A 10,936-nucleotide genomic window follows, 5' to 3' on the forward strand; every position below is an offset into this window, starting at 1 on the left:
GCTGTAAAGATTTGTTCCCTTTTTTGAGCTACTGCAGCCATAGGTGTAGGTCAAGTTCATCAAATTGTATCAGATTACTCCTTTTTTTTCCTCTTTTTTCTTCTTCTAGTTGAAGCCAGGTCAATTGGGTATTATCTGCAAGTATGGGTGTTCTTGTGCATATGCCCTCTCTTCTTATTAGCTGGACACTTCACTCTTCATTCTAGTCCTCTGTGGCTATGTCACTGACTCTGGGCCCACGAGTCCTCAGGTCTTGCCACACTGCCTGCCAACCATGTCTTCACCCAGGTTCACAGAAGTCTATTGAACGTTGTAGGGCTTAGCTCACAGCTTCATTCCTGTTTTTCCTCACTTCCCTTTACCGGTAACCAATGTGGTCACCCATCTGAGTACATGTCTGCCCATGTATTCCCATTGAGTCTTAGTCTTGGAAGGTGGCTTGCCCTGAGGGGACCTGGCCACTTGCTTTGATGTCTCCTGGGTGAGCAACTTGCTTGTTCTTGTAGTAATCAGTTGGACTGCTGTTATTATTTTGTATTTTTCCTGTCAGTCTTTCTTTCAAGAAGTATCTTCTGTTCTTCTAGCTGCTCCAGACTGGTCTGCTTGTCTTTTCAAGTGGGAAGTTCCCACCATAAAAGATTCTGGATTGGGTTCAGGATTCCACCTATGGATTTATGTAATGCTGAGGCTCTGCAGAAGCCTCCTTCACTTGGCATGTTGTATCCCCATTTTAGGAATTCCAATCAGTTTATAGGCAGAAGACGGATGTACAAGCTTTCTATGGTGATATTTCTGGCTATTCCTCGCTCCCCTTCAAATGCCTATTCTATAATGGTATGCAGGGGAATCCATTATCTTTTAATTCGATTTTTCTACTAACATTTTGAGCCCTCTTTATACTTTTTAACAAAAGAAGAAGGAATTTTGTTGCTCAAGCGTATCAATTTGAGGGTACCTAAATTCAGCAGTTCAAAACTACCAGCTGTTCCACAGGAGAAAGATGAGGCATTTTGCTCCCGTAAAGATTTGCAGCCTCGGAACCCCTGTGCAGGGGTCACTGTGAGTTGGAACCAACTCCACAGTACTTAACAACAACAACAAATTCATTGAACACCTATTATATGCCAAGCTTTATAGTTGTTTTCTCTTTTAATCCTCACACTATGGGTCGGAACTGACTTGACAGCACTTAACAACAACAACAGTATATTTATTGGGAGTCCTGGTGTAGTGCTGTAGGATAAGCAAGCAGTAGACTGCTAACCATTAGTTTGGCAGTTCAAACCCACTAGCAGCTCCTTAGAAACCCTATACAGAGTCACTATGAGTCAGAATGAACTTGATGGCACTTAGCATGTATGTATTGGGGGCATGGTGGCTCTAGAGGATAAGCACTGTATTGTGAACCACAGGGTCTTCAGTTCTAACCCACCATTTGCTCCATGGGTGAAAGATGAGGCTCTCTGCTCCTGCAAAGATCTGCAGCTTTGGGAACCCTATAAAGGGTCGCTATGACTAGGAATCGACTCTATGACATTTAACAACAGCAGTGATATATTTATTATTATAAATATTTACGTTATATTTATTGTCTCTTTTAGACCTCCCTCTAATTCAGCTAGTAAGATAAGGAAACTCAGGCTTAAAATTTCCTTGACCAGATTGAGGCCCTGTGCTCTATATTCCCATGGCACTTGGTGTGGTGCTGTAGGCTAATGTGCTGGCCTGCAAAGTCAGTTTGAACCACAAAGTCAGTTTGGTGGTTCAAGCTCACTAGTCCCTTCTTGGAAACCCTATACAGGGTCGCTATGGGTTGGAACTGACTCGATGGCACTTCACAACAGCAAGAAGGTATCCCTACATTTAATTGCATGTCATAGATTTTTATATTCCTGAAGGCTGGGGGCACCTTGAGGCCAACAACTGGGATTATTTGTTATCTATTGTATTCTCAGTACCCAGAACAGTGCCTGGTACCTAGTGTGAACCAAGTTAGTATTTCTTGTCACAATGCACATGGTCACACAGCCTTGTTTTTGAATCTACAGGACCCTACTGGTATTTTTGTGATGTTTTGCTGCTTACAGTTTGATACTTTCATGACTTTGATATGGAAAATACTATTTTGATGGTTTTATGAATTTTAAATGTAAAAATACTGAGTTAAAATCACATATTTGGAAGAATAATCTCAGAGTTGGGAGGAATCTGAAGGTATAGTCAGTTCTTGACTTCTTTTTATATCACCATTTATTGACTGTCCAGTGACAAGGATCTAACCTTCCAAAGAAACTTATATTCTGTCATTTGACAATTCTGATTTAGAAGATTTCATCCTAGAATGAGAAAGAATTTCAGTCAACTCTCACATAAGAGGACAGCTAGACTCCTTATCTCTGGTAGCGTAGTGGTTACGAACTGAGCTGCTAACCTCAAGGTCAGCAGTTCGAAACGATCAGCTGTTCCTCGGGAGAAAGATGAGGCTTTCTTCTCCTGTAAGATTTACAGCCTCAGAAACCCTGTACAGGGTCACTATGAGTCGGAACTGACTCCACGGCACATAACCACCACCAGATTCCTTGTAATATTGCTTTGTTTCCTGAATTAATTTCTATAGCATTCCTAAGGATTAGGTCCCATAATGAGTCACAAACTTTTAGAGTCATCTCATTAGAATGAACCAGTTGACAATTTTATATTCTTCTATTCAGCAGCCTAAAACCCAGTAACATTTTAGACAACTCCTTCCTTCTGTTCCTTTATTAAAACTGCTGAGTTTCAGCTTTGGACCAAGGAGTGCGCCAGGTGGTGAGCATCCTGAATTGAATACAAACTTTTCTCTGTCTTGGCAGATATGTCTTATGGTTCTGATTTCTGTTGCAGTTACAGTTGACTAAAACCATCAGATCCTTTCTGCACATGTGTTCTAACTAAACTGTACCTTTCCCATCCCATACTTTTGCACTTGGTTGTTCAGTTCAATGCAGTTTTATTTTTTAATATGGAGACCAGGTAATTTTCCTTCTGTTAGTTTTGTCCTATCATTGTTGTCTGCCAGGAACTTTTTAAATTGATTCTGCCCAATGGTGTGTTCACTTAAGTTCCTTAAGACTTGTGTTCTGTGACATCAGTTTATTTTTTATCTTTTATTGTGAATTATGTGATAGTTTACATGGGAGAACAATCGTTTTACATTCATTCTATCGTATATCATTTCCTTGCCATGGTTACAATCCCCTCCATGCATCATCAACCAGCCTTCAAGCCTGCCCCCGCCTTCCTGGTTTTCAGTACACAGCCCCTCTCCCTCGCTGTGTCTAAAGTCCCCAGCTGCTCCATCTCTCCACGTCATCATCTCTGCCTCCATCTCAGGCATCACTGCTTCTCTGGGTACGGTTCCGCTCTCCGCTCTTTTCCATTGATGGTCCTAGGGACCTCCGCTCCTAGTCTGGAAAGTTAATCACTCCCCTTCTTGCTATAAGATGTCCACCTTTACATTTCCATCCTTCACAGTCAGTCCGACATCAGTTAAATTTGCCTTTTGTATGTCTCCACCTGAGCCATTGATCAGAAATAACAGTAAAAGAAAATGGTGGTTCTAAACAGGTTTAAGGGCAGAGCCCTGTAGGATACCACTGGTGGCTTCTGTCTATATGACATTCAAACATTAATTAGCACCAAAATCTATTCCTTGAAGTCAACATGATTTTGTTTACTATGCTTTAGTGGGCAGTCTTCCTTGCCAGGAACAGGCATAAAACATACTATTAAGCTACAGTAATGTGAAGAGTATGGCTCAGGCTCAGTAATTTGCAGACCAATGAAATGGAGTAGAAAGTCCAGAAACAGAGTAAACATTAAAATTTAGTGTCTGATACAGGTGGTATTTCTTCACATGTGTGGGAGAGGGACAGAATATGGTTTGGGGCAATTGGCAAAACATTTGCAGATAATAAAGTTGGATTTTTGCCCTACACCATACGTTAAAGTAAATTTAAGATAAATATGTGGAATCATAAAAATACACCATGAAATATACCTCATTCTAGTGGGAAAAGGCTTGCCAAGACATGTGTAGATTGTTGTTGTTGTTATGTGCCATCAAGTTGGTACCAACTCATAGTGACCTTATACAAAAGATAATGAAACACTGCCCGATCCTGGGCCAACCTCACTATTGTTGCCATGCTTGAACCCACTCATGCTCCTACTTTGCCAGTCCATCTTGTTGGGGGTCTTCCTCTTTTTCTCTGACCTTCCACCTTACCAAACAGGATATACTTCTCCAGCAACTGGTCCTTCCTGACAATATGTCCTAAGTATGAGAGACAAAGTGTGGCCATCCTGGCCTCCAAGGAGCACTGTGGCTGTACTTCTTCCAACACAGATCTGTTTGTTCTTTTGGCAGCCCATGGCAATATTCTCCTCCAACACCATAACTCAAAAGCATCAATTCTTCTATGGTCTTCCTTATTCACTGTCCAGCTTTCGCATGAGTATAAGGTTATTGAAAATACCATGGCTTGGGTCAGGTGCACCTTAGTCCTCAAGCTGACATCTTTGCTTCTCAGCACTTTAAAAAGGTTTTGTGCAGCAGATTTGCCTAATGCAATGCATCGTTTGATTTCTTGACTACTGCTTCATCAGTAAATATTTTAAGTCCTCTTCATTTTCAGCAAGCAAGGTTATATTCTCTGCATATCGCAGGTTGTTAATGACCAAAGATCGAAAGAGTTGTAGGATGACATCAAAAACATCATACAGGAAGAAAGCAAAAAGTCATTAAAAACACAAGAAAGAAGGAAAAGGTCAAAATGGATGTCAGGAGAGACAATGAAACTTGCTTTCCAGCATAGAGATGCTAAAGCAAATGGAAGAAATGAGGAGGTACAAGAGCTGAACAGAAAATTTCAAAGATCAGCTCGAGAAGATAGAGCCAAATATTACAACAAAATGTGCAAAGATCTGGAATCAGAAAACCAAAAAGGAAGACCACGCTCAGCATTTCTCAAGCTGGAGGAATTGAAGAAAAAATTCAAGCCTCGAACTTCATTATTGAAGGATTCTCTGGGCAAATTATTGAATGATGCAGAAAGCATCAAAAGAAGTTGAAGGAATGAATAGAGTCACTGTACCAGAAGGAAATGGTTGATGCTCAACGGTTTCAAGAGGTAGCATATGATCAAGAGCCAGTGATACTGAAGGAAGAAGTCCAAGGTGAATTGAAGGAATTGGCAAAGAATAAGGCACCAGAAATTGATGGAATAAAAATTGAAATCTTTCAAGAAAGTCAGGCGGCACAGGAGGTACTTACTCATCTATGCCAAGAAATTTGCAAGACAGCTTTCTGGCCAACTGATTGGGAAAGATCCTTATTTGTCCCATTCCAAAGAGAAGTGACCCAACGGAATGTGGAAATCATCAGACAATATCTCTGATATCCCATGGGAGTAAAGTTTTACTAAAGATAATAACAGAAGCAGCTGCAATCATACATTGACAGAGAACTTTCAAGGTTTGAACCGGATTCATAAGAGGCCAGGAAATGAGGAATCTCATTGCTAATGTCCGATGGGTCTTGGCTGAAAGCAGAGAATATCAGAACGATGTTTACCTGTGCTTTGTTGAAGTGCAAAGGCTTTCGATTGTGTGGCTCATGACAAGCTTTGGACAACATTGTGAAGTATGAGTATTCTGGGATACTTAATTGTGCTCATGAGGAATTTGTACCTGGACCAAAAGGCAGTTGTTCGAACAGAACATGGGAACACTGAATGGTTTAAAATTAAGAAAGGTGTGCGAAAGGGTTGTATGCTTTCACCATATTTACTCAACTTGTTTGCTGAGCAAATATTCCAAGAAGCTGGTTTGTTTATATGAAGAAAATCATGTAGGATAGAATTCATAAAAGAAAAGATTTGACTCTTAAAAGCTTTTATATCAAAAAGCACAATTTGCAAGTTAAGGAACAGATATATTTGTAACGTTGTTGTTGTTAAGTGCCATCGAGTCAGTTCCAACCCATAGTGACCCTTTATAGGGTTTCTGAGGAGCAGCTGGTGAGCTTGAACCACCGACCTGGAAGTTCAAACTTCTTTGCAGTCCAGCACATTAACCCACAGCACCACACCAGGACTCCATATGACAGGTTAATTTCCTTAAGTATATAGAACATTGATAAATTTAAATATCAGTTGATAAAAATGGGTAACGAAGAAGTATACATAGTAAACATTCAAAATATTTTAACTACCTTAGTATCAGAAAAGACTCCTGGTGTGGCATTGTAGGATCGACAGTGAACTATGAATCACAAGTTTGGCAGTTTCATACTCACCAGCTGTTCCTTGGAAACTCTATACAGGGTCTCTGTGAGTCAGAACTGACTTGATGTCACTTAACAATTGTATCAGAAATGCAAAATAAAAAGTAAGTTATATTGTTGTTGTTAAGGGCCGTGGAGTCGGTTCTGACTTACAGCAACGCTGCATAGGCTTTCCGAGGAGTGGTTGATGAGCTTGAACTACCAACGTTGAGATTCAAACTGACCTTGCCGTCCAACATATTAACCTGCAGTGCCACACCAGGACTCCTGCTAAGTTATATTACTCATCTCAAAATGGAGGAGATTTTAAATAATGCTGTTTGTGAAGAGGAAACAGAACTTTATAAACTTACTGTTCTGTTCTGGCAAAATACATCCAAATCTGTTAGATGTGCATGCTATTTGACTTAACACTATCCTTCCTGGGAATTTATCCTAACGCAGTATTTATGGGTGCATTTATCTTCATGTCATTTGTTACAGGGGGAAAGTGGGAAATATCTGAATATCCGACAAAGCAGATTTGGTTAAATTAATTCTGGCACCTCCACACAAGGGGACACTATGTAGTTACCAAAAATGTACGAGTTAGAACAGGTCTTACAAGTAGACTGAATCTTCCACACCAACTTGTTGATTGATTGGTTGTTACAGAAGAATTTATAATGATAAGGAAGGGGAATTGTTAGCCTGTGTTAACAGTAACAACAACAATTGGATATAGAATCATATACTGTATAGGCTTACTTTTGGGGGATAAAATGTATGAGTTTGACAAAGTAATTTAAATATACCAAAATGCTATAAATGATTATTTGTGGTTAATAGGATTACAGATGATTTCTATTTGCTTTTTTGAGGAATTGTGTTTCTTTTCCAAGTTGGCTACAAAAAAGTGTTTTGTAAAAAGAAAAAATATCTACCTTTTATGATTAACATTAACAATGGGGAAAGCAATAGGTAGTGAGATTGTCTAAAATACTGGCATGTGTTAAGGAAAAACAAGCTCCAGATTTTGTTCTTTATAGAATCCAGAATCTGGACTTTCGTTTCCAGAGTCCCTGGTTATGGTCCTTTTCTTCAGGGTCTCAGTTCAATTCAGCAGGAATCTTTAGATATATAGACACAAATGATATGGTTTCTGTTTTTAAACTTATATTGTAAAAGGGACAGAAGAATATATAATACAAGGGAGCTTCAAAAAAATTGCAATAATGGAATTAAAAGATAATGGGTTTTTCCCATGTACTTTTTGAAGCCCCCTCGTATATCATAATAACAACAGTACATATTATATAATAATAATACCCAAAATCCCACTGCCATTGAGTCTGTTCTGACTTTTAGCAACCCAATAGGACAGAGTAGAACTGCCTTGTGGAGTTTCCCATACTAAATCTTTTTGTGAGTAGACAGCCTCACTTTCTCCCATGGAGTGGCTGAGAGGTTTGAACTGCCAGCCCTGTAGCCCATTGTTTGTTCTACAGTACCACCAGGGCTTTTCTACTAATAATAGTAGTAGGAATCATGAATGCAAGTACTCATATAGTGCTTTCTATGTTGTAGATATTGCTCTAATATATATGCTGGTTCTTGTTAAGTGCCTGCCATTGAGTCTGTTCCAATTCATACAGTGAGTTGTTCCAACTCAACAGTGACCTTGTATAGGGTTTCCAAGGAGCGGCTGGTGAGTTTGAACCACCAACTTAGTGGTTCAAACAACCCTGCAGTCCAGTTCTTATCCTACAGCACCATACCAGGATTCTTATATATATGCATATTTACTAATTTACTCTTTACCTAAGATGTTGTTGTTGTTGTTGTTAAGTGCCATCGAGTCGGGTCCGACCCATAGCGACCCTGTACAGGGTTTCCGAGGGTTTAAATCTTTACGGGAGTAGAAAGCCTCATCTTTCTCCCGCGGAGCGGCTGGTAGTTTCGAACCACTGACCTTAAGGTTCACAGCCCGATTCATAACCACTACGCTACCAGAGCTCCTTAGGTATCATTATTATCCTCATTTACAAATGAGAAAATGGAGACAAGGAGAAAAAGAAGTTAAGTCAATGACTAAGCCCAGGTCAAACCCAGGCAATCTGGTGTCTGAAAGTTTAACCACTACTTCCTCTCAATCACTTTCAATCAGATATTGTTCATTTGTTTTACATGAATTAGCTCATTTCCTTCTCAGAACAAACCTTCCTTTCTTGTTCATCAAAAGCTTAGTTGACATTTCTTAGATGTCAGACACTCTTGGATGCGGGGTGAGGGTGCAGAGGCAGTTCTCTTCTTAGAGCCTGTGTTGGGAGGTTCAAGTGTGGACATAGCAGTGAAATACCACGTGGTGATTGTGGGATGCCAGAAACTAGGTTTGCTTTACTTTGGGCCCTCCCTCTTAGTCGCTATCTAATTTTGGAATGACAGTTTTTCCTTTGGGGGCAGGGGAATAATTGGCTCTTGGTTTGAAGTGGGGAGTAAGGGAAACCCATTTGAGATTCATAGGCTAACTATGTTGAGGACAACAGAATGAATTGCCATAGCTAGTCGTGCAGGTAGCTAATCCACAAGACTGGTGGGGAGATAATTTCATTCTGCAAAATGTTCGTGGAGCCTCTGAAAGGCGGCCTGTGACTGCAAGAGTAAGGGGAGTCCTGTAATGAGCTCTGAATCCAAGATTGATTTTTGTAATGAGGAAATCGATTTCCCAAGGAAATCGTGTGACAGTGTGGTGTTTGGATGAGTGTACTTCTTGGTTGGTCTGTTGTAGACACTTTGACAGATTGTCTCTGTGTCTAGATTGGGTTTCTGTTTGTTCCTTTGTGCCAGTAGCACTCCATCCCTTTCAGTAATGCTGTCTTGTTTTCCCTTCCTAGGTTCATGGAATCTGAGCTGGACCTAAATGACATCATTCAGGAGATGCACGTGGTGGCCACCATGTACCACCTTCTGGTGGAGCTGAACGCTGTGCAGTCTCTTCTCGGGCTGCTTGGACATGATAATACAGATATCCTTTTCAGGTCTGTCCTCAGTAGGAAGGTTAACGCATTGGAGGAAATGCTATTTACTCTCAGTGCCTGTCTGTCTGCTGATGTGCGCTCTCACGTCTGTGTTCTATTTCCATTCTAATTATCTCCCATCCCGAAACACATGCTACTCTTTACTCGTTCGAAAACCTGGTTTTATCTATGAATAAATCTTGGGCAATCCTTAATTGTCCTATTTGCTCTTATTAGTACTAGACTACATCCTGATGGATCTGTTTACACGTTAACAACCTTCATTTTCAGGATCTGGATTTTGGGGCCTATTATAGTGATTTCTATATAGAGCTCTGGTAGCGTAGTGGTTACGAATCGGGCTGCGAACCTTAAGGTTAGCGGTTCGAAACTACCAGCTGCTCCGCGGGAGAAAGATGAGGCTTTCTACTCCCGTAAAGATTTACACCCTCGAAAACCCTGTACAGGGTCGCTATGGGTCGGACCCGACTCGATGGCACTTAACAACAACAACAACAACATTATAGTGGAGCCCTGGTGTGGCACTGTGGGTTAATGTGCTGGATTGCAAGGTCATTTTCAACTGTAAGGTCGGCAGTTCAAGCTCACCAACCCACTCCTCGGAAACCCTGCTCAGGGTTGCTGTGAGTTGGTAGCGACCAAACAGCACTTGACAGCAACATTATAGTAAGGCAAGGCCAGACAGGACGTGAATCTATTAATGTAGACATCATTCTACTAAAGGGTGAGCCAGTGGAGTTGAGGCTAGAGGAAGCACTGAACTGGGATGGAAAGCACTTGAAGATGTCCAGGAGGACAGTGATTTTTATATTTTGTCGTCTCCTGTCTTCTCAATGTGAGCTCAGTGACTCTATAGGATAAGCACTGAGCTGTGAACTGTAAGATTGGCAGTTTGAGCCCACCAGCTGCTCTTGAGGAGAAAGCTAAGTTTTTTTTGGTCCCACAAAGATGTACAGCCTCAGAAACTGTATACACGGTCACTTCCACTATCAGAAATAATGCGATGACAACCATCAGTCGCTCCATGGGGAAAATGTGGCAATCTGCTTCAGTAAAGGTTTTCAGCTTTAGAAGCTCTGTGAGCAGTTTTACTTTGTCCTGTGGGGCACTATGAGTTGGCATTGACTTGTTGGCAACAATTATGTTTCCAGTTCCTTTTTTTTTTTTTTAATTTAAGGTTTTTATTGTGGATTGAGTGAAAGCTTACAGGACACATCATCAGTTTCACATTCAACAATTCATATAACTTGTTTCATTGCATTGATTATAATCCCTTCCATATACCATCAGTTGAAAGTATTTCTCTCTATCCACTTTAGCTTTTTTAAAAAACCTACAAACAAAAAAACCCACTCAGGCATATATAATAATTTACATCTCCAAAGGGCATATTCTGCAAGTCTGCTTCTGGCCACCAGTTCTTAGTCCTTTTCTTAGTTGATGAATCTAGAGACCTCAGCCATGACCCCTCTCCATGCCCCATCTCTGCCTCCATCTCTGGCACTGCTGCTTCTCTGAATAAGGTCCCGCATTCTATTTGTGTGTTCCTCTCTTGATGGTCCTAGGGTCCTCTGTTTCTGGACTGTAAGATTAA

The 10,936-nt window shown here is 40.7% G+C and overlaps 1 protein-coding gene across 1 annotated transcript in view; it reads left to right on the forward strand.

The window, feature by feature from the left end:
• The window catches only part of CTNNBL1 (catenin, beta like 1), a 223,862-nt gene that overhangs the window by 69,039 nt on the left and 143,887 nt on the right, over positions 1-10,936 (forward strand). The window contains exon 4 of the mRNA XM_006874728.1: positions 9,199-9,329. Within this exon, the coding sequence (XP_006874790.1) occupies positions 9,199-9,329 (131 nt within the window). The remainder of the gene's footprint in view (positions 1-9,198; positions 9,330-10,936) is intronic.

Source organism: Chrysochloris asiatica, unplaced genomic scaffold (assembly GCF_000296735.1).
Source record: "Chrysochloris asiatica unplaced genomic scaffold, ChrAsi1.0 scaffold00296, whole genome shotgun sequence".
NCBI classification, from domain to species: Eukaryota; Metazoa; Chordata; class Mammalia; order Afrosoricida; family Chrysochloridae; genus Chrysochloris; species Chrysochloris asiatica.